This window comes from Pongo abelii, chromosome 4 (genome assembly GCF_028885655.2).
Source record: "Pongo abelii isolate AG06213 chromosome 4, NHGRI_mPonAbe1-v2.0_pri, whole genome shotgun sequence".
NCBI lineage: Eukaryota > Metazoa > Chordata > Mammalia > Primates > Hominidae > Pongo > Pongo abelii.
The window spans coordinates 80,443,318-80,467,529 of NC_071989.2; the positions used below are offsets into that span (position 1 = coordinate 80,443,318).

Genomic DNA, 24,212 nt, shown 5'->3' on the forward strand with positions numbered 1-24,212 from the left:
GAATGGGAATTCACTCATGATTTAGCTCTCTGTTTGTCTCTTATTGGTGTATAGGAATGCTTGTGATTTTTGCACATTGATTTTGTATCCTGAGAATTTACTGAAGTTGCTTACCAGCTTTAGGAGATTTTGGGCTGAGACGATGGGGTTTTCTAAATATACAATCATGTCATCTGCAAACAGAGACAATTTGACATCCCCTTTTCCTATTTGAATACCCTTTATTTTTTTCTCTTTCCTGATTGCCCTGGCCAGAACTTCCAATACTATGTTGAATAAGAGTGGTGAGAGAGGGCATCCTTGTTTTGTGATGGATTTCAAAGGGAATGCTTCCAGTTTTTGCCCATTCAGTATGATATTGGCTATGGGTTTGTCATAAATATCTCTTATTGTTTTGAGATACGTTCCACCAATACCTGGTTTATTGAGCGTTTTTTGCATGAAGTGGTGCTGAATTTTGTTGAAGGCCTTTTCTGCATGTATTGAGATAATCATATGGTTTTTGTCATTGATTCTGTTTATGTGATGGATTACATTTATTGATTTGTGTATGTTGGACCAGCCTTGCATCCCAGGGATGAAGCTGAGTTGATCGTGGTGGATAAGCTTTTTGATGTGTTGCTGGATTTGGTTTGCCAGTATTTTATTGAGGATTTTTGCATTGATGTTCATCAGGGATATTGGCCTGAAATTCTCTTTTTTGTGTGTGTGTCTCTGCCAGGCTTTGGTATTAGGATGATGCTGGCCTCATAAAATGAGTTAAGGAGGAGTCCTTTTTCTATTGTTTGGAATAGTTTTAGAATGAATGGTACCAGCTCCTCTTTGTACCTCTGGTAGAATTTGGCTGTGAATCCATCTGGTCCTGAGCTGTTTTTGGTTGGTAGGCTATTAATTACTGCCTCAATTTCAGAGCTTGTTATTGATCTGTCCAGGGATTCTACTTCTTCCTGGTTTAGACTTGGGAGGGTGGATGTGTCCAGGAATTTATCCATTTCTAATAGATTTTCTAGTTTATTTGCATAAAGGTGTTTCTAGTATTCTCTGATGGTAGTTTGTAATTCTGTTGAGTCAGTGGTGATATCCCCTTTATCATTTTTTATTGTGTCTATTTGATTCTTCTCTCTTTTCTTGTTTGATATTCTGGCTAGCAGTCTATTTTGTTGATCTTTTCAAAAAACCAGCTCCTGGATTCATTGATTTTTTTGAAGGGTTTTTCGTGTCTCTATCTCCTTCAGTTCTGCTCTTAGTTATTTCTTGTCTTCTGCTAGCTTTTGAATTTGTTTGCTCTTGCTTCTCTAGTTCTTTTAATTGTGATGTTAGGGTGTCAATTTTAGATCTTTCCTGCTTTCTCTTGTGGGCATTTAGTGCTATAAATTTCCCTCTAAACACTGTTTCAGCTGTGTCCCAGAGATTCTGGTATGTTGTGTCTTTGTTCTCATTGGTTTCAAAGAACTTACTTATTTCTGCCTTAATTTCGTTATTTACCCAGTAGTCATTCAGGAGCAGGTTGTTCAGTTTCCATGTAGTTGTGCAGTTTTGAGTGAGTTTCTTAATCCTGAGTTCAATTTGATTGCACTGTGGTCTGAGAGACTGTTTGTTATGATTTCCGTTCTTTTGCATTTGCTGAGGAGTGTTTTACTTCCAATTATGTGGTCAGTTTTAGAATAAGTGTGATGTGGTGCTGAGAAGAATGTATATTCTGTTGATTTTGGGGGGGAGGGTTCTGTAGATGTCTGTTAGGTCTACTTGGTCCAGAGCTGAGTTCAATTCCTGAATATTTTTGTTAATTTTCTCTCTCGTTGACCTGTCTAATATTGACAGTGGGGTGTTAAAGTCTCCCACTATTGTTGTGTGAGAGTCTAATTCTCTTTGTAGGTCTCAAAGAACTTGCTTTATGAATCTGGGTGCTCCTGTATTAGGTGCATATATATTTAGGATAGTTAGCTCATCTTGATGCATTGATACCTTTACTGTAATGGCCTTTTTCTCTTTTGATCTTTCTTGATTTAAAGTCTGTTTTATCAAAGACTGGGATTGCAACCCCTGCTTTTTTTTTTCTTTCCATTTGCTTGGTAAATATTCCTCCATCCCTTTATTTTGTGCCTATGTGTGTCTTTGCACGTGAGATGGGTCTGCTGAATACAGCACACCAGTGAGTCTTGACTCTTCATCCAATTTGCGAATCTTTGTCTTTTAATTGGGGCATTTAGCCTGTTTACATTTAAGGTTAATATTGTTATGTGTGAATTTGCTCCTGTCATTTGCTAACTGGTTATTTTGCCCGTTAGTTGGTATAGTTTCTTCATAATGTCGATGGTCTTTACAATTTGGTATGTTTTTGCAGTTGCTGGTGTCAGTTGTTTCTTTCCATGTTTAGTGTTTCCTTCAGGAGCTCTTGTAAGGCTGGCCTTGTGGTGATGAAATCTCTCAGCATTTGCTTGTCTGTAAAGGATTTTATTTCTCCTTTGTTTATGAAGCTTAGTTTGGCTGGACATGAAATTCTGGGTTGAAAAGTCTTCTTTTTAAGAATGTTGAAAATTGGCCCCCACTCTCTTCTGGCTTGTAGGATTTCTGCAGAGAGATCCGGTGTTAGTCTGATGGGCTTCCCTTTGTGGGTAACCCGACCTTTCTCTCTGGCTGCCCTTAACATTTTTTCCTTCATTTCAACCTTGGTGAATCTGACAATTATGTGTCTTGGGGTTGCTCTTCTCGAGGAGTATCTTTGTGGTGTTCTCTGTATTTCCTGAATTTGAATGTTGGCCTGTCTTGCTAGGTTGGGGAAGTTCTCCTGGATGATATCCTGAAGAGTGTTTTCCAACTTGGTTCCATTCTCCCCATCATTTTCAGGTACACCAATCAAATGTAGATTTCGTGTTTTCACATAGTCCCATATTTCTTGGAGGCTTTGTTCATTCTTTTTTATTCTTTTTTCTCTAATTCTTGTCTTCATGCTTTATTTCATTAAGTTAATCTTCAGTCTATGATATACTTTCATCCACTTGATCGATTTGGCTATTGATACTTGTGTATGCTTCACAAAGTTCTCGTGCTGTGTTTTTCATCTCCATCAGGTCATCTATGTTCTTCTCTAAACTGGTTATTCTAGTTAGCAATTCGTCTAACCTTTTTTCAAGGTACTTAGCTTCCTTGCATTGGGTTAGAACATGCTCCTTTAGCTTAGGGGAGTTTGTTATTATCCACCTTCTGAAGCCTACTTCTGTCAGTTTGTCAAACTCATTCTCCATCCGGTTTTGTTCTCTTGCTGGTGAGGAGTTGTGGTCCTTTGTGCTTGAAACACAGGGCCCTGGTGGTGTAGGCACCCGAGGGAATCCCCTGGTCTGCGGGTTGCGAAGACTGTGGGAAAAGCATAGTATCTGGGCTGGCATGCACCATTCCTCACAGCACAGTCCCTCACGACTTCCCTTGGCTAGGGGAGAGAGTTCCCTGACCCCTTGTGCTTCCTGGATGAGGTGATGCCCCATCCTGCTTCTGCTCGCTCTCCATGGGCTCCACCCACTGTCTCACCAGCCCCAGTGAGATGAGCTGGGTACCTCAGTTGGAAATGCTGAAATCACCTGCCTTCTGCATTGATCTTGCTGGGAGCTGCAGACTGGAGCTGTTCCTATTCAGCCATCTTGCCAGCTGCCCCCTTATTAGGTTTTAAGAGTTCTTTATATATTTTGGATAATGGTCTTTTATCAGGTGTGTCATTTGCAAATATTTTCTCACAGTCTGTGGTTTGTTTTTTCATTCTTTTGATACTGTCTTCCAAAGAACAGAAGTATTTAATTTTAACAAAGTCCAACATATCCATTATTTATTTTATGGATTTTGCGTTTGGAATACCTTTAGGTATTGGAATGCCTTTAGATATTGTGTCTAAAAAGTTATCACCATAGCCAAGGTCTGGTGTATTGGAGTGCCTTTAGATATTGGAATGCATTTAGATACTGTTCTAAAAAGTCGTCACCATACCCAATGTTGTCTAGGTTTTCTCCTATGTTATCTTCTAGGGGTTTTGTAGTTTTATGTTTTACATTTAGGTCTGTAATACATTTTGAGTTAATTTTTGTGAAGAGTGTAAGGTCTGTGTCTGGATTCATTTTTTTTTTTTTTTTGCGTATAGGTGTCCAGTTGTTCCAGTACCGTTTATTGAAAATACTATCTTTGTTCCATTGTATTGCATTTGCTCCTTTTTTTTTTGAGACAGAGTCTCGCTCTGTCACCTAGGCTGGAGTGCAGTGGCGCGATATCTGCTCATCACAAGCTCCGCTTCCCGGGTTCGTGCCATTCTCCTGCCTCAGCCTCCCAAGTAGCTGGGACTACAGGCACCCACCACCACACCTGGCTAATTTTTGTATTTTTAGTAGAGACGGGGTTTCATTGTGTTAGCCAGGATGGTCTCGATCTCTTGACCTCGTGATCCACCTGCCTTGGCCTCCCAAAGTGTTGGGATTACAGGCGTGAGCTACCACGCCCGGCCTTTTTTTAATACTTTTAAGTTCCGGGATACATGTGCAGAATGTGCAGGTTTGTTCCATAGGTATACATGTGCTGTGGTGGTTTGTTGCACCCATCAACCTGTCATCTACATATCTACATTAGGTATTTCTCCTAAATCTATCCCTCCCCTAGCTTTATTTTTTTATTTTTATTTATTTATTTTTTTGAGACAGGGTCTCATTCTGTCTCCCAGGCTGGAGTGCAGTGCAGCCTCCACCTCTTGGGCTAGATCAATTCTTCTGCCTCAGCCTACTGAATAGTTGGGACTATACACATGTGGCACCATGCCCAGTGTCTTTCAAAGTGACAATACTTTTTTTTTTTTTTTTTTAATTCAGACAAGTTTTCACCATGTTGCGTAGGCTGGTCTCAAACTCCTGTGCTCAAATGATCTGCCCACCTCTGCATCCCAAAGTGCCGGAATTTTACAAGCATGAGCCACTGTGCCCCACCTGATTTATTGTAGCTTCATAATAAGTCTTGAAGTTGGGTAGTATCAGTCTTCCAACTTTGTTCTGCCCCTTCAGTATTTTGTTGGCTCTTCTAGATCTTTTGCTGTTTTTGGTTTTTTTACTATTACCAAGTAATGTTGCCTTGAATAGTTTTGCACAATTGTCCTGGTATGCGTATATATACATTTATATTGGGTATATACTCTGGAGTGGAAGGTATACGTATACATAAGGTATACGTATGTTCAACTCGAGTGACTGATACCAAAGAATTTTCCAAGGTGGTTGTATCAGTTTACACCACCTTCCATCCTTGTTTGAGAGTTCCAGTTGCTTTATGTTCTCATCAACTCTTGGTATTGTCAATCTTTTAATTTTAGCTTTTTTGATAATAGTAGTATCTATCTCATTGTGACCTTAATTTGCATTTCTCTGGTGAGTAATGGGATGATATGTTTTTCTTTTTCTCTCCTCACAACCTGTCATTTATGTGAATTATTGAAATTTGTGTGTTAAATCAACTTCCCATTCTTGGTCTAAGCACAATTTGGTGGGAATGTAGTTGATCATTTTATGTGTTAGTGGATCAATTTGCTGCTATTTTATGTGCAATTTTTACATCTATACTTGTGAGTGAGATTGGCCTGAACATTTTCTTTCTCTAAGTGTACTTGTTAGGTTTTGGTATCAAAGTTTGTTGGCTTCATAAAATGAATTGGGGAGTATATCCTATTACTGTATTTTCTGGAAAAATTTTTGAAAGATTATTGTTTTTTCCTTATGTGCGTAATAGAATTTTCTGGTAAAGCCATCTGGGCTTGAAACTGTCTTTGTAGGAAGGTTTTATGTTACATATTTAATTTCTTTAATCATTATAGGACCATTCAGATTTTTTAGTTCTGTGAGTTTGAAAAGTTATATTTTTCTATGAATGTCTTAATTTTATCCACACTTTAAGGTTTATTGCAAAAATTTATTATTATTATTATTATTATTTTTGAGACAGGGTCTCACTGTCATCCAGGCTGCAGCCTTGACCTCCTGGTCTCAAATGATCCTCCCACCCCAGCCTCCCAAGTAGCTGGGGCTATAGGGATGCACCACCATGCCCAGCTAATTTTTGTATTTTTTTTTTGTAGAGATGAGCATTCACCAGGTTGCCCAGGCTGGTCTCAAACACCTGAGCTCAAGCAATCCTTCTGCCTCAGCCTCCCAAAGAGTCGGGATTACAGGCATGAGCTATTGCACCTGTCCTGATTTCTATATGTTACACTTGGTTGATATGCCTTTCGAGTCTCTTAATCTATAGGCACCCACCGCCTTACCTTTTGTTGTTGAAGAAACCAGAGTATTTGTTCTAATAGGGCCCCATATCCTGGAATATGCTAATTGCATATGTGTAGTTTATTAAATGTCTTCCTTTATCCCTGAATTTCCTAAAAATTATCATTTAAATCTAGCAACATGATCAAATTCTCTTCAGTACTTTTTTTTTTTTTGGACTGTCTCACTCTGTCACCCAGGCTGGAGTACAGTGGCATGATCTTGACTCACTGCAACCTCCACCTCCCAGGTTCAAGCGATTCTCCTTCCTCTGCCTCCCCGAGTAGCTGGGATTGCAGGTGCATGCCACCACGCCCATCTCATTTTTGTATTTTTAATAGAGGCAGGGTTTCACCATGTTGGCCAGGCTGATCTCGGACTCCTGACCTCAGGTAATCCACCCACCTTGGCCTCCCAAAGTGCTGGGATTACAGACATGAGCCACCGCGCCCGCCTCTGTTCAGTATTTTGGAAAGAATACTTCTTAGGTGGTGGTGTGTACTTCCACCAGAGGCATATATTATCCAAATAGAACTGTTTCGTGATGTTAGTGGCCATTGGTGATAATCACCTAGATCTGTTATTTTATTAAGGATTTGCTTTCATTTATATTTTTGCTGGGTGTGGAATTCCAGTTGGTAGATTTTTTTAATTAATTTTTTTTTGAAGATCGTTCCATTATCTATAGTTGAGATGTTAGCTATCAGTCTAGTTATTGGTTCTTTGAAGGTAACATTTGGTGGTGGGAAGAGTTTGGTTGCTTTTAAGATTTCTTTATTTTGTTCTTTCTCTTTTTAATTTTCAGCGGTTTTTACTATAATGTGACTAGAACCAGATGTAATTGTTTTTAAACAATTTATCCTCTTAAAGTTTGTTGGGCTGCTTGGATCTGTGGTTAATATCTCTTATCAGTTTTGGAAAATTCCCCATTATTATTTCTTCAAATATTTTCTCTAACTCATTCTTTCTCTTTACTCATTTATCCGACTTTTCTTGCTTTGTCTTTTACATCTCTTCTCTGTTTTTCATTCTTTTTTGTCTTTCTGAACTTTAATGTTGGATAAATTATTCTTACCTATCTTTTAATTAACTAGATCTCTATTTTTTTAATTTTCCATTTTTTTCCATCTCCTTTTTATGGTATAAATCTCAATATAGTATATCTAATCAGCTGCTAAACCCCATCCAAGGAGATATTAATTTTGGTTGTTGTATTTTCTAGATCTGTAATTTGCATTTTTTTTTCTTTTTTGCAAATTTGGTGTGCTTTCCTCCACTTCTTAAAATGACCAGTTCTCTACTGAAATTCTTTTGGAGTCTCTACTTGAAGGGCATGGGATTTTTCTATGCTTTCTACCTTTAGTGGACCTGAACTCATTTACTTTTGGCTCCCTTACCCAGTGAGGCTGAGAAAAGCTCTGTTTCACTTCTCAACTGATCAGCGACCTCTTCTGGATACCCCCAAGGAAGAAGCTGCCTCACATACCTGACTGACTTGTCTGGATGCCCTTCTCTTGGATCTTGATTCTTAACTGCCCCTTAAGTTTTCTAATGCTTTTCAGTTACCTTTCCCCCACCCTCAACTTACCATGTTTTCTAAATTTTCCTCAGTGAGAAAAGTTTTTGTGTCAATAATGTTATTCACTATTACAGGGTAAGTATCCCTTATCTGAAATGCTTGGGACCAGAAGTCTTTTAGAATTAGAATTTTTTCAGATTTTGGAGTATTTGCATATACATAACAAGAAATCTTGAGGGTGAGACCCAAGTCTAAACTTGAAATTTGTTTATGTTTTATACACACCATATACTCATAGCCTGAAGGTAATTTTATATGCAATATTTTAACTATTTTTCTTTTTCTTTCTTTCTTTTTTTCTTTTTTTTTTTTTTGAGACGGAGTCTCGCTCTGTCGCCCAGCTGGAGTGCAGTGGCACGATGTCGGCTCACTGCAACCTCTGCCTCCCGGGTTCATGCCATTCTCCTTCCTCAGCCTCCCAAGTAGCTGGGATTACAGGCGTGTGTCACCAAGCCCAGCTAATTTTTTTGTATTTTTAGTAGAGACGGGGTTCCACCGTGTTAGCCAGGAAGGTCTCAATCTCCTGACCTCGTGATCCACCTGCCTCGGCCTCCCAAGGTGCTGGGATTACAGGCGTGAGCCACCGCGCCCGGCCTATTTTAACTATTTTTCTACATGAAACAAAGTTTTGACTGAATTTTGACCATGACCTGTCATGAGGTCAGGTGTGGAATTTTCTGCTTTTGGCATCATGTTGGTCCTCAAAAAATATATAGATTTTGGAGCATTTCTGATATTTTGATTAGTGATGCTTGTTTGTTTATTTATTTATTTGAGACAGAGTTTCGCTCTTGTTGCCCAGGCTGGAGTGCGGTGGCATGATCTTGGCTCACTGCAGCCTCCGCCTCCCGGATTCAAGCAATTCTCCTGCCTCAGCCTCCCGAGTAGCTGGGATTACAGGCACCCACCACCATGCCCAGCTAATTTTTGTATTTTTAGTAGAGACAGGGTTTCACCATGTTAGCCAGGCTGGTCTTGAACTCCTGACCTCAGGTGATCTGCCAGCCTTGGCCTCCCAAAGTGCTGGGATTACAGGCGTGAGCCACCGTACCTGGCTGATTAGGGATGTTTAATCTGTACTGGAAATTGAACTTCTTTACCTTGCTGTTAAACTCACCCATTGATATACTAATATTAACTTTTTTGGATGAACAAAGTATTACTCTTGTAGTAATAGTATTTTTAAATGACAGAAGAGCTTAAAGGAGCAGGAAAGAGTCACAGTATTATCAGCGAGAGGCAGTTACTGTTAATATTTCCTTTTTGTTAGAGAGCTGGTTTTTGTGCAAATTTGGTTGGGGAAGAGTTTGGAGATTAGATATTCTGAGTTTGAGATGGTTCACATATCTTAATTATGTTTGGGGCAGTTAGATATTGAACAGATGGGTCAGTGCAAGAGCAGTGTGAAGATCTGGATTTAGACATTAGAAGCAGAAAGTTAGTTGGACCAATCAAAGTAAATGGAGGGATGATGGTGGTTGTAGAATGTTCCCCTATTAAGGGTAGCACACATTGAGAAGAGCCAGGCGAAACGTAAAACTGTAAGTTTTGTAGTGTTAAGAAGGCCATACATGCCGGGCGATGTGGCTCATGCCTGTAATCCCAGCACTTTGGGAGGCCGAGTGGGGTGGATCACAAGGTCAGGAGTTTGAGACCAGCCTGACCAATATGGTGAAATCCTGTCTCTACTAAAAATACAAAAATTAGCTGGGCGTGGTGGTGGGTGCCTGTAGTCCCAGCTACTCGGGAGGCTGAGGCAGGAGAATCGCTTGAATCCGGGAGGCGGAGGTTGCAGTGAGCCAAGATCGCACCACTGTACTCCAGCCTGGGTGACAGAGCCATACTCCGTCTCAAAAAAAGAAGGCCATACAAAATGTATATTCTGTATTTATAGGTTACATGTCTATAGGATAATTTGTGTCTTTTAGAATTCTATATTTAATGGCTGTGGATGTTTTTTATGGAATAAAATCTCATATACTAAACAGTAGTTATATAAAACACAGTTTTCTAGTGTTAAATATTTGCTAATATTTTAGATCTAATCACAAAATAAATTAAGCCATGAATGAAGTTCAGGATTTCAGACTTGATGATTCATATTTAGTTTTGTGCAAATGACTGTCATTAATCTCTTGTACTATTAAATGTGCATCACAGTGTTGAAGAATAATAAAACTAAGTACAACAAAGAACTATTAAATACAAATGACACACTTATCACAGTGAATCAGCTTACAGAGAAAGAGAGAATACAAGAAGTAGCACTCATGTATTTCCTGTTCAGATAAGCATTGGTACTAAAGATAAAAGGAGTTGTGATTCCATTAAAATTTTTTCTATGGCTGAGCGTGGTGGCTCATGCCTATGATCTCAGCACTTTGGGAGGCCGAGGTGGGAGGATTGCTTGATCCCTGGAATTCCAGATCAGCCTGGGCAACATAGCAAGGCCCCATCTCTACAAAAAAATGCAAAAATTAGCTGGGTGTTGTGGGGCATGCTTGTAGTGCGAGCTACTCAGTAGGCTGATGTGGGAGGATTGCTTAAGCCTAGGAGGTCAAGGCAGCAGTGAGCTATGATCATACCACTGTACTCCAGCCTGGGTGACAAAGCAAGACTGTGTCTCAGAAAAAATTTGTGTGTGTGATATAAATTATTTTAGTTCTATACCAGAAAGGACAGTTAAAGATAGGCCAGAAATTCATGACTATGTATATGTACTTATTTTTAACATGTAATTTTTGAGGTATCTTTTTGTTTTGCATTTTTAATTGTATTTTGATAACTTTGCTGTTTTTGGTCACTAAATAAGAGGTATTATGATGTGGATATTTGATTTAACAGAGCTACCATAGAGGAGGCATACTCCAGGTCAATGACAAAACTAGCAAAATCTGCAAGCAATTATTCACAACTTGGGTGAGTTAATTTCTTCCTCTTTTTCAATGTTCATTTAGGCAAAGTTCTTAAGGATTCTAGGTTCCTTTTGAGGACTTAACAGTTCAAAAACATAGTAAAATATATGCTTATTTTAAAAGTTATCTGTAAATATTAATATATTCTTCACTTGATAGAAAATATAATTGAACTTGCTGAATCAGTCAATGCAGTCAAAAGTAAATGAAATTTATTTTTTCCCTTTTTAAAAACTACTTAGTCATTCAATAGTGTTTGAGATTATAAATGTTATCTTATGCACATGCAATGTATTTATTCTAGTTGTCTGTAAGTTCCTATTTAAATTCTGTTGTAGTTTAACAGTGATCTTTAAAAACTCACTTAAGATAAACTTTATTGAAATGATTAAGATGCATTAAAAATGTCTCCTGTGATTTTATAGACTGTCATTAAATCTTCCTTTTAAAAATTTGTATTAAAAATGTGTTCCTTGAAAAATGAAAATAATGAAAAGAATACATTTAAAATGAGTTGTGCTCATTGCCATAACAATTATGGAAAGAATAATTATCTAAAAATTGGACTTTTGCGTGTTTAAATTCACAGAAACTTTATTTTTGATGAAGCATTTCAAATGGAATACTTGTTGTAAATTGAAGTTTGATAACAGTTAATTTTTAACAATAGACAGTGATAGAAAGGCTTCTGATACATTATAAATAACTAAATCAACTCAGAAATTAATATAATTAAGAGGGTTAAGACTTGTGATAATGTAATTAACCCATTTCTATATTCCTGAGGTCCAAAAATATTTTAAATAACCAATGATAAAAAAAAAATTCAAGGTCAGTCTGTCAATCATTTTATTCATTATTTTAATTTCATCTTTTGCCTAAATAAAGTTGCCGTATATACCACTATTGTTTCCATTGGTTCCTTGTTAGAACCTTAATTTTCTTTTTTACTTTTAATAAGTTATTCCCGTATTTTTTATTTTCTTAGAACATTTGCACCAGTATGGGATGTATTCAAAACATCTACAGAGAAATTAGCGAATTGTCACTTGGATCTTGTTAGAAAATTACAAGAATTAATAAAGGAAGTTCAGAAGTATGGAGAAGAACAAGTAAAATCTCATAAAAAGGTATCAGTTTTTTTCTTATTAAAGAATTGATTGGTCAGATATTGAATACTTTATAGTTCAGTCATTTTGATGAATTGTTTCATACTAAACAGACTAAAGAAGAAGTTGCAGGAACTCTGGAAGCTGTCCAAACCATTCAGAGCACAACTCAGGCCCTCCAGAAATCCAAGGAAAATTACAATGCCAAGTGTGTAGAACAGGAGCGTTTGAAAAAGGAAGGAGCTACACAAAGAGAAATAGAAAAGGTAATCATAATAAAAATTACATATCTGTGGTTTCAAAGCACCTTGACATACAAAATAGCATTTAATATTTAGATCAAACTCAAAATTATCTCGTTTTAAAGATGAAGACACTGTGCCTTACAGTCCTAGTGATTTACCCAAGTAAAACACAGGAGATTTGTAAAGTATGTTATCTGTGGTAAATAGGTTGGCAAGCACTAAAAAACAATGATTGATTTGAGACGGAGTTTTACTCTTGTTGCCCAGGCTGGAGTGCAGTAGCGTGATCTTGGCTCACTGCAGCCTCTGCCTCCTGGGTTGAAGCGATTCTCCTGCCTCAGCCTCCCAAGTAGCTGGGATTACAGGCGCATGACACCACATCCGGCTAATTTTGTATTGTTAGTAGAGATGGGGTTTTGCCATGTTGGTCAGATTGGTCTCGAATTCCTGACCTCAGGTGATCCGCCCGCCTTGGCCTCCCCAAGTGCTGGGATTACAGGCATGAGCCACCACACCCAACCAAAAACAATGATTTTTTAAATGTCAGTGACACATTTTCAGGATATTTTTGTAGTAACATAATTGAGGTAATTACTTTGTGTAAAATTTAACCATGAGGTAAAATTGTCTTGAAACAAGATTTTGGTATATTTAGAAAGATATAGGTACTTGCACATAAGCTTTAAATGTGTGTTGTGGTGATTTATTGCTGACTTTGAGCACATTTATGTAGCATTGTGGTAAACCACAACCTTTTCTTCCATTTATGTTTTAATGGAAAGTAGCTTTTTTTTTCTCCTTTCAAAACAGTTTAACCATTTACTTAGTTGATGTGGTATATCTCACTTAAGAATGAGCCATGTGGAGCGATAATTTTGAAAGCTTTGTAAAATGTTTGAAATATCCAGTAAAAAAGAAAACCAAATTGTACCAGTAGTATGATTATGACTATAAAAGGGCTGTGTATTTATATACTTTTACATGTTTAAATGCACAGATACTTTATTTTTGATGAAGCATATTAAACGGAATACTAGTTTTACATTGAAGTTTGATGAGTTAATTTTTAACAATAGATGGTGATAGAAAGTCTTCTGTTACAAGTCTGAATAACCAAATCAACTCAGAAATTAATATCATATAATTAAATAAGAGGGGCTGTTACAAGACTTGTGATAATTAATCCATTTCTATATACCTGAGGTCCATAATATTTTAAACAACTAACCAATGAAATATGATATATGACTATACATGGGCAAAAAACTAGAAGAGAATGTGGAAAAATGAAAATAGGTGATTTAGAATTTGGAGCAATAAGGCACATAATCTCAGGACCTTCTGGGGACTGTGTCACAGATGAAAAAAATGAATTTGGAGCAATATATTGTGTTTGTATAATAAACAAAAATTGGATTTGTATAATAAAAATTGGGAGGGGCAAAAATGAGACACAGTAAATTCATGGTTTGAAAACACCCTCTGCTTCAGACATAGCAATTACGAATAAAATATAAAAAGGGAAAACAAAATAACAGGGTCCAAAAAGAATAATATTTTATCTCTGTGGACCAGAATAGAACAGAAATCCAAAATGGCACGTAGAGATTGATTATGCAAGCTGTTGAACTCAAAAGTCCTAAAGTAGGCAGTGGAATTTTGCTCTTACATTTCATGACTATTTTGGCCATATCTACAATATTCTTGCAGGGAAGTAATTAAAAATTACTTTCATAAGACTGAAATGAAATTGGGGCCTTGGAGGGGTGGCAGGAGATAACCTGAAAACTGCTTGGGGATGGGTGAGCATAAAGCATAACACAATTCTAGGAGGTACCATTTATGTTTTATTCTATGAATGTTTAGCAGTACTGATGAAGGGAGAGAGAGAAGAAGAGAGGGCAAAATAAAAAAAAAACAAAACTCCTATTCTGAATGAGCAAACAACCAAAATTGTAGAGCACACCTAAGAAATCTAATACTAGAACAACCAATAAATTCAATAATTGGAATAAGAATTTACTCCAGATGAAATTTAAATTTATAAAAAATGAACAAAAACGATGTGTCTTGAGGATGTTCAAATAAATAAACATAAACTTACATTAAAGAAGATTAAGAAATTAAACGTAATGAAACAAGATCTACTAGATAGAAAAAAACAGCTAATTAGAAAACTTGGAAATGAAAAATATGGTTATGGAACTTTTTAAAAAGCAATAGAGAAAAGAAACTTTAGACTTGATATAGTCAAAGAATGAGTTTTGAAGATAGTATGGAGGGACCTTACCCAGAACATAGTAGGAGAAGCAAATGTTACCAACATTCATCTAATACTAATTTCAGAAGGAAAAAAATGGAGGAGATGGAAGGACAAGTAATATTTGAGGAGTTAACAGCTCAAAATGTTTCAGAATAGAAGAAATTCAAGAGCCCTCATATTGAAAGTACATTATAGGTATTAAGCAGGTTAAATAAATTCAGACCTAGACCCCAGAGAAAAAGAAAATGGATATTTTTTTTTCTTCATATGAAATCAGAATGCATTTTCAATTGATGGTATTGTATAGTCATGGTTGGTAAGATAGCTTTTATGGTGTAGTTGAATTGCCTGTGCAAACTTCATTGCATGATTGGACAGCTACAATGCTTTGATATTTCAGTTAACAGACCATTTAAGGACCATTTGAGGAAGTAATGGCTTTGATTATTTTCTGAAAATCTTTTAGTGATACCTTTTGGTAAGATCAAGTGCTTGGAAGAAAATCTGAAGATAATAATGGAGCACTTTAAAGAAATGGTCTGTCAACTGACAAAAGCAATGGGGAAAGGATTCCCTATTCAATAAATGGTTCTGGGATAACTGGCTAGCCATATGCAGAAAATTGAAACTGGACCCCTTTTTTACACCATATACAAAAATCATCTCCAGATGGATTAAAGACTTAAATGTAAAACCCAAAACTATAAAAACTCTGGAAGACAACCGAGGCAATACCATTCTGGACATAGGAACGGGCAAAGATTTCATGACAAAGACACCAAAAGCAATTGCAACAAAACCAAAAATTGACAAATAGGATCTAATTAAACGTAATGGTTTCTGCACAGCAAAAGAAACTATCAAAAGAGTAAATAGACAACCTGTAGAATGGGAGAAAATGTTTGCAAACTATGCATCTGACAAAGGTCTAATATCCAGCATCTATAAGGAACTTAAACAAATGTATAAGAGAAAAACAACCCTATTAAAAAGTGGGCAAAGGACATGAACAGACACTTCTCAAAAGAAGACATACATGCAGCCAACAAGCATATGAAAAAAAGCTCAACATCACTGATGATCAGAGAAATGCAAATCAAAACCACAATCAGATACCATCTCACACTAGTCAGAATGACTATTATTAAAAAGTCAAATAACAGATGCTGGCAAGGTTGTGGAGAAAAGGGAATGCTTATACACTGTTGGTGGGAGTGTAAATTAATTCAGCCATTGTGGAAATCAGTGTGTGGCAATTCTTCAAAGAGCTAAAAACAGAACTACCATTCACCCCAGCAGTCCCATTACTGGATATATCCCCAAAGGAGTATAAATCGTTGTACCATAAAGACACATGCTTGTGAATATTAATTGCAGCACTATTCACAATATCTAAATGCCCTTCAGTGACATTTGATAAAGAAAATGTGGTACATATTCACTGTGGAATACTATGCAGCCATAAAAAAGAATGAGATTGTATCTTTTGTGAGAACATGGATGGAGCTGGAGCCCATTATTCTTAGCAAACTAATGCAGGAACAGAAAACCAAATATTGCATGTTCTCACTTATAAGTGGGAACTAAACAATGAGAACACATAGAAAGAGAGGAACAACAGACACTGGGGCCTACTGGAGGGGAGAGGGTGGGAAGAAGGGAAGAAGGAGAGGATCAGAAAAAATACTTATCAGTTACTGTGCTTATTACCTGGGTGACGCATAAGCTGTGCACCACACCTCTGTGACACACAGTTTACCTATATAAGAAACCTTCACATGTTCCCCTGAACCTAAAATAAAAGTTAAAAAAAGGAAATGCTTTGTCAGTAAACAGAAAACTGAAAATAATTTGAAAGAAATAATCATAATACATATAAATGTATTAGACTCCTGGTGTGGTTTGTTTTCTGTTGCTTATGACAGAATACCTGAAACTGGGTAATTTTTTTTTTTTTGAGACAGAGTCTCACTCTGTCACCCAGGCTAGGGTGCAGTAGCGGCATCTCAGCTCACTGCAATCTCCGCCTCCCGAGTTCAAGCAATTCTGGTGACTCAGCCTCCTGAGTAGCTGGGATTACAGTCGTGTGCCACCTCACCTGGCTAATTTTTGTGTTTTTAGTAGAGATGGGGTTTCACCATGTTGGCCAGGCTCGTCTTGAACTCCTGACCTCAAGTGATCTCCCGCCTTGGCCTCCCAAAGTGCTGGGTGGCCACCATGCCTGGCTTGAAACTGGGTAATTTATAAAGAAAGGAATTTATTTTTTACAGTTATGGAGGATGAGAAGGACGTCCAAGGTTGAGGGGCCACATCTAGTGAGAGCCTTCTTGCTTGTGGGGAGTCTGCCGAATTCTCAGAAGGTGCAGGACCTCATATGTGGGGGCTGAGTGTGTTTAGGTCTCTCCTTGCTCCTTATAAAGCTGTCAGTCCTATTTCCATGATAATCCATTGATTCATGAACCAATTAATACATTAATAGATTAATCTATTTATGAGGGCAGAGCCTTCATGACCGGATCATCTATTAAAGGCCCCACCTCTCAATACTGCCACATTGGGGATTAATTTTCAGAAGCATTCAAACCATAGCAGCTCCTCTAATCATAGATCAGTTGTCAAATTGAAAAAGAAAATCCTGTTGGCCAGGCATGGTGGCTCACACTTGTAATCCCAGCACTTTGGGAGGCCAAGGTGGGTGGATCACCTGAGGTCAGGAATTTAAGACTAGCCTGGCCAACATGGCGAAACCCCTTCTCTGCTAAAAAGACAAAAATTAGCCAGGCGTGGTGGCGGGCGCTTGTAATCCCAGCTACTCGGGAGGCTAAGGCAGGAGAATCGCTTGAACCCCGGAGGCGGAGGTTGCAGTGAGCCAAGATCGGACCACTGCGCTCCAGCCTGGGCAACAAGAGCGAAACTCCATCTCAAAAAAAAAAAATCCTGTTACGTATTTCATATAATGGGATACCATACAGTAGTTTAAATAAATACTACTCTTGCAAAGAAAAGGGGAAAGAATAGATTGAGTCTTGAAGCTAGGTGATGGATTCACGTTAAAAAAGAATGACATGTATTAACGTGAGTAAATGTAAAAAGCATAATATTGAGCAAGAAAAAGTTTCAAAAGGATGTGTAGAATTTGATGCCTTTTATATAACCTTTAATTCTCTGTAAAAAGAGAAGCTATTGACTCTCTGCTTTCCCCCCTCCCCCCTTCATCCTTGCTCCCTCCCCCACTGTCCCCTCCCCCAATTATCCTTCCCCTTCCCTCCTGGTCTCGGAGGACCCAATCCTAGCCCGACGTGTCTCGGCCCGCAACTTCCCCGAAGCCATTGGCGCCACTCCCAGCCCATGTGGGCCCCCGCAGGCTGCCGCCGCCTGTCCGCCAGCTCCCCGTTCCCCTGGGCTTTCCAAAACCTCGCCAGGGGTGACTTTCTGAGCCGCTTGCTCCATACCCCTCTCTGCAGCCTCTCCTGCCACTCAGGGCTGCCGTTCTCCCTCCCGGCAACGGGGGGCTGGCGGGGCCGGCAGTGCCGGGGTCATCAGGATGATGCGGACGCGGTGTCTGCTGGGGCTGCGCACGTTCGCGGCCTTCGCCGCCAAGCTCTGGAGCTTCTCCACCCTTTTGCGGTGGCAAATCTGTACGGTAATTCAGCACCAAACTGTTCGATATGATATTCTCCCCTTATCTTCTTGTCCTGGAATCAGCTAGGTGAAGAGGAGGATCCTGGTGCTGGATCCGGATGACACACTTACTCACTCCCACCATGATGGGGTCCTGAGGCTCACAGTCTGGCCTGGAACGCCTCCTGACTTCATCCTCAAGGTGGTAATAGACAAACATCCTGTCCGTTTCTTTGTACATTAGAGGTCCCATGTGGATTTCTTCTTGCAAGTGGTGAGCCAGTGGTGGGAGCTGGTGGTGTTTATAGCAAGCATGGAGATCTATGGCTCTGCTGTGGCAGATAAACTGGACAATAGCAGAAGCGTTCTTAAGAGGAGATACTACGCACAGCACTGCACTTTGGAGTTGGGCAGCTACATCAAGGACCTCCCTGTGATCCACAGTGACCTCTCCAGCGTTGTGATCCTGGATAACTCCCCAAGGGTTTACAGGAGCCATCCAGACAAGGCCATCACCATCAATTCCTGGTTCAGTGACCCCAGTGACACAACCCTTCTCAACCTGCTCCCGATGCTGGATGCCCTCAGGTTCACTGCTGATGTTTGTTCCGTGCTGAGCCGCAACCTTCACCAGTATAGGCCCTGGTGACAGCTGCTCCCTCTTCACCTGAGTTGGGGTTGGGGGGAAAGGGAGGGCGAGCCCTTGGGATGCCGTTTGATGTCCTGCCTGGGCAGGGTCTGCTCCTCCAACCCCTCTCTGCCCTGGAAGCCCTACACTCCACTTGGAGTCTGGATGGACGCATGGGCCTGGGGCCCTGAAGCAGCCTCACTCTAACTTCGTGTTCACAGTCCATGTGTGAATGGAGTTCAGGCTGGGAGACAGGCAGAGGCCTAGGAAAACTAAAACAGTGTTTGTGGTGGAGAGGCAGGACTGGCCAGAGCCACAGATATACGGTGATCAAGGAGGCTCAAAGAGAACCCAAGTCAGCTTTGTTGTGATTTGATTTTTTTTTTCTAAACTCTTGTACAAAACTGAAAAAAAAAAGCTATTTATATACAAGTAAAGTATTAGGGACATGTATTGGGACAGTAAACAATAAACACATGATGGAAATTACATGTGTTGAGAAAGTAAGGGGAATGGGACAGGAGCTGACCATATTCAAAATAAAATAATTACTTTAAAAAATGTGGCCAGGTGCGGTGGCTCACACCTGTAATCCCAGCACTTTGGGAGGCCAAGGCGGGTGGATCACAAGGTCAGGAGATCGAGACCATCCTGGCTAACACAGTGAAACCCCGTCTCTACTAAAAATACAACAAATTAGCCAGGCGTGGTGGCGGGCGCCTGTAGTCCCAGCTACTCTGGAGGCTGAGGCAGGAGAATGGTGTGAACCTGGGAGGCGGAGCTTGCAGTGAGCGGAGATCGAGCCACTGCTCTCCAGCCTGGGCAACAGAGACCCCATCTCAAAAAAGAAAAAAAAATGTAAGTCACAGGAGCAGTTTACTCTTGGTAGATACGATAACATTCATGCCCAACAGTGAATTGGTATGGGTTTCATATCATTAATGCAAATGTGTATGATCTAAATTAGTTAAAACTATCCAGAGGGTTAAAGTACTGCTGGGCTAAATACTGTTGTCTTCTTTTTTGTGAACCCCAGTGGGCTTACCATAGTACCTAGTATGCCGTGACCACTCAAAAAATACATGATGATTAGAGATTACACATAAATAATTGATTCTGAGTCTTTTCATATAAACCAAAACAAGTTTAATGTGATGATTTAGATGCAATTAAAGGAATTTTTTTTTTTTTTTTTTTTTTTTTTGGTCTAGAGATGAAGTCTCACTGTGTCACCCAGGCTGGAGTGCAGTGGTGCTATGATCATAGCTCACTGCAGCCTGGAACTGCTGGGCGCAGGCAATCATCTCACTGCCTCAGCCTCTTGAATAGCTGGGATCACAGGTGTGAATCATCAGGCCCGGCTCATGATTTCTTTTTTATTAAAATATTGAGCAGGAGTGGAGCATGTAGTTGTGTCCAAGGGTTGTGAGTTGGCTAAAATTCACCCTGTGCTTCACAGGGATGGACTTTGGTGGGATGGACTTCTCAGAGGAAGGGGTGCTTTTTTCTAATTGGTCTCTTCAGAGGTGGCATCTCTGCTTGTGATATTAGATATTGTTAGTGGGTTCTCTGATTTGTAATATATTTTAATCCAAGTCAGTTATTTTGGCCTATCATAAGGTTTTTATTAACAAGAATGTACATTTTTTTTAAAAAGTCATAGATCTTTGAATAATTTTTTTGTGACTTAAAAACATAAATACTATAGCTGTTATAACATAATTTGGTTATCATCTCATTCACTCATTCACAGGCCTTTTTTTTTTTTTTTTTTTTAGATGGAGTCTCGCTCTGTTACCCAGGCTGGAGTGCAGTGGCACGATCTTGGCTCACTGCAATCTCTGCCTCCTGGATTCAAGCGATTCTCTCTTGCCTCAGCCTCCTAAGTACCTGGGATTACAGACATGCGTCACCACGCCCAGCTAATTTTTGTATTTTTAGTAGAGATGGGATTTCACCTTGTTGGCCAGCCTGATATTGAACTCCTGACCTCAGGTGATACGCCCATCTCAGCCTTCCAAAATCTGGGATCACAGGTGTGAACCACCACACCCAACCACAAGCCTTCATTTTTATAAAACACCACTTAGTAGGTACTCATGTTTGTGGACTATTGACTAAGTACTTATTTTATATGTATATACTGGCTTCATGGATTGTACTATAAAAGTCATAGGCACTTAAAATGTTTTTAGTAGTATATTAATAAATTTATAATGCTAAGGAAATGAATAAAACTTAGATTTGTTTTATTATCATAGGTAATGTATTAAAGCTACTCTTTTGCTTATGAGAAGAAATGTAGCTATTACTTTTAAAGCACAGTTTCCTCTTAAGAACAAATGCTCCAACTTCCCTTTTATTTTAATTAATTAATTAATTAATTAACTAGTGAATTAATTTTTCAAGACAGGGTCTCCATCTGTTTTCCAGGCTGGAGTGCAGTGACACAATCATGGCTCACTGTAACCTTGGACTCCCAGACTTAAGCAATCCTTCCACCTCAGCTTCCAGAGTAGCTGGGACTACAGGCATGTGCCACCATGCACAGCCAATTAAAAAAAAAAATTTGTAGGCCAGGCACGGTGGCTCATGCCTGTAATCCCAGCACTTTGAGAGGCCGAGGCAGGTGGATTACCTGATGTCAGGAGTTTGAGACCAGCCTGGCCAACGTAGTGAAACCCTGTCTCTACTAAAATACAAAATTAGCCGAGTATGGTGGTGGATGCCTGTAATTCCAGCTACTCAGGAGGCTGAGGCAGGAGAATCTCTTGAACCGGGGAGGTGGAGGTTGCAGTGAACAAAGGTCATGCCACTGCATTTCCAGCCTGGGCAACAAGAGTGAAACTCAGTCTCAAAAAAAAAAGACTGGGGGCAGTGGCTCACGCCTGTAATCCCAGCACTTTAGGAGGCCGAAGCGGGCGGATCACCTGAGGTTGGGAGTTTGAGACCAGCCTGACCAACATGGAGAAACCCCATCTCTGCTAAAAATACAAAATTAGCCAGGCGTGGTGGTACATGCCTGTAATCCCAGCTACTTGGGAGGCTGAGGCAGGAGAATCTCTTGAACCCAGGAGGCAGAGGTTGTGGTGAGCCGATATCATGCCATTGCACTCCAGTCTGGGCAACAAGAGTGAAACGCCGCCTCAATGAAAAAAAAATTGTAGACACAAGGTCTCATGTTGCACAGGCTGGTCTCAAATTCCTAGTCTCAAGCCATCCTCCTGCTTCGGCTTCCCAAAGTGGTGGGATTACAGGCATGAGCCATCACACCTGGCCCAACTTCCCTTTTAATAATGACTACAAAAGTTGTCACTTTTTTATGATGAGGCCATTCAGTTTCTATAATTCTACCTTAAGAATTTATAGCATTCCCAACTAAGCATAATATGTTGTTTAGAAAGTTGTTTTGACTTAATAATTTAGTATTGTGTAGCTGTTTGTTATGAAAGATGTTTCTTGCTTTCAGAAAATATACATGTTTCTGGTGGGGCATGGTGGCTTATGCCTGTAATCCCAAGTGCTTTGGGAGGCCAGGGTGAAGGGATCACTTGAGGCTGGGAGTTTGAGACCAGCCTGGGCAACGTGGTGAGACCCCATCTCTACAAAAAGTTTTTAAAAAAATTAGTCAGTGTGAGATTGCGCCATTGCACTCCAGCCCAGGCCTACAACAGCAAGACTGGTAGCACATACTTGCAGTCCTAACTACTCAGGAGGCTGAGGCAGGAGGAGGATTGCTTGAGGCCAGGAGGTTGAGGCTGCAGTGAGCCATGATTGCACCACTGCACTCCAGCCCAGATGACAGAGCGAGATCCTGTCTCAAAAAAAAAAGAAAAGAAAAGAAAAGAAATTTCTTTATTAGTTAGTGCTTCTCTTGTCAGTTTTCTAAGATGCTTCTCTATTTCTTTTTTCTTTCATTTTTTTTCTCCCTATCATCTTGTATTAAAGGTGCTTCTTAAAGTTGATTTGTAATTTCCTTAAGATTCTGACTCTGGCATATCAATTTTACCTTTCAAGAGTGAGAGCTAGGCTGGGCATGGTGGTGGCTTATGCCAGTAATCCCAGCACTTTGGGAGGCCAAGGTAGGAGCCCAGGAGTTCAAAACCAGCCTGGGCAACACAGTGAGAGCCCATCTCTACAAAAAAAGAAAAAAAATTAGCCAGGCATAGTGGCATGTGCCTATGGTCCTAGGTACTTGGGAGGCTGAGGTACTTGAGCCCAGTAGTTTGAGGCTACACTCTAGTCTGGGTGACAGAGTGATACTCTGTCTCAAAAAAAAAAAAAAAAGCTAATTGAAAAAATATAAGTTAGAACTTAAAAAGAGTACCTTCTTTCTTTCTTCATGCTTTCAAATAAGAGAAATAAAATTTTATAATTTCCTGATATCAGAGGGTATGCTTATAAAACTTCTTTGTTTAGAATTTTGATTTAGATCCAGCCGTTAACCTTCGAGATAAAGGTAATAGTTTTATAGCCAGAAGTAGTGAACAAATAAGTGCTGAATGTATAGACCAGGATTTATAGTGAGAATATCATGAGAGGAAAAAAAGAAATTTATGAAAATATGCTGGTGTAAAAGCCTTAATGGTTTTATCACTCTTGACTCAGTAGAGATTTGAGTAGCAAAATTAGTTAGAATTCTAGAGACTACGTGAGTATAGGAAGATGAAATGATTCAGGATCTTCCCTCCATCTCTTAAAGACCTATAATGTTTGATGCATAGTGTTATAAAATAATTTCTTTGTTTATACTTTAGAAATACATGTCTTTTATAAGTAGTAATGTTCCTCCATGTAGTCATCCTTTATTTCTATTAGGTTATAAATTTCTTGTTAGTGAGAAGCTATCATTGTATTGTCCATAACACAGCATATATATTTACTTGGAAAATAATCATAGCAAAATATTATTTGAATTCTTCCACTTCATTAATATAATAAAATTAGTTTGAGTTTATTTTAGCTATAGGCTTTAGAATAGATGCTTACTTTTTAAAATGACTTATTCAAATATTTTTCTGATTTGCTATTATATTATGAAGTGATAATTTGCATGCAACAGTAAATAAATGTTTAGTTCCTAGCCTATCACCACGCTGGGAACTATGAATGTTTTTAAGGCTAAATACATGTTATTGTTTCTGTCTTCAAGAAGCTTTCTTTTTCTTGGAGAGCCAAGACATATTAAATAGTACAGAACAAGAAGTTAGAGAGAGGGTTGAATGGTAAGTTGAGAAGGTGTGGTATCTTATTTTGTACACAATCTATAAAAAGAAAACCTGCTAGGTGTTTGTCTCAAAAGAAATTGCTATTAAAAGAAATTTATTTTTAAAAAAGTAATTTATTTCATACAATCTTTCCCGTTTTATTTTTATGGGTTTTTTTTTGTTTTTTTTTTTGAGTCAGGGTCTCTGTTGTCTGGGCTGGAGTGTGGTGGTATTATCATAGCTCACTGCAGCCTTGAACTCTTGGGCTCAAGTGATTCCACCTCAGCTTCTTGAGTAGCTGGGACCACAGTTGTGTGCCACTGTGCCTGGATAATTTATTTTATTTTATTTTATTTTTGGAGAATGG

At 39.1% G+C, this 24,212-nt stretch overlaps 1 protein-coding gene and 1 pseudogene across 3 annotated transcripts in view; both read left to right on the plus strand.

The window, feature by feature from the left end:
- Positions 1-24,212, plus strand: part of FCHO2 (FCH and mu domain containing endocytic adaptor 2) — a 129,355-nt gene that overhangs the window by 18,539 nt on the left and 86,604 nt on the right. For all 3 annotated transcript variants that reach the window (XM_054555094.1, XM_054555095.1, NM_001132756.1), the window contains 3 exon segments: positions 10,702-10,776; positions 11,761-11,902; positions 11,995-12,147. In XM_054555094.1, coding sequence (XP_054411069.1) covers positions 10,702-10,776; positions 11,761-11,902; positions 11,995-12,147 — 370 coding nt within the window.
- Positions 17,838-18,748, plus strand: LOC103890653 (CTD nuclear envelope phosphatase 1-like; annotated as a pseudogene).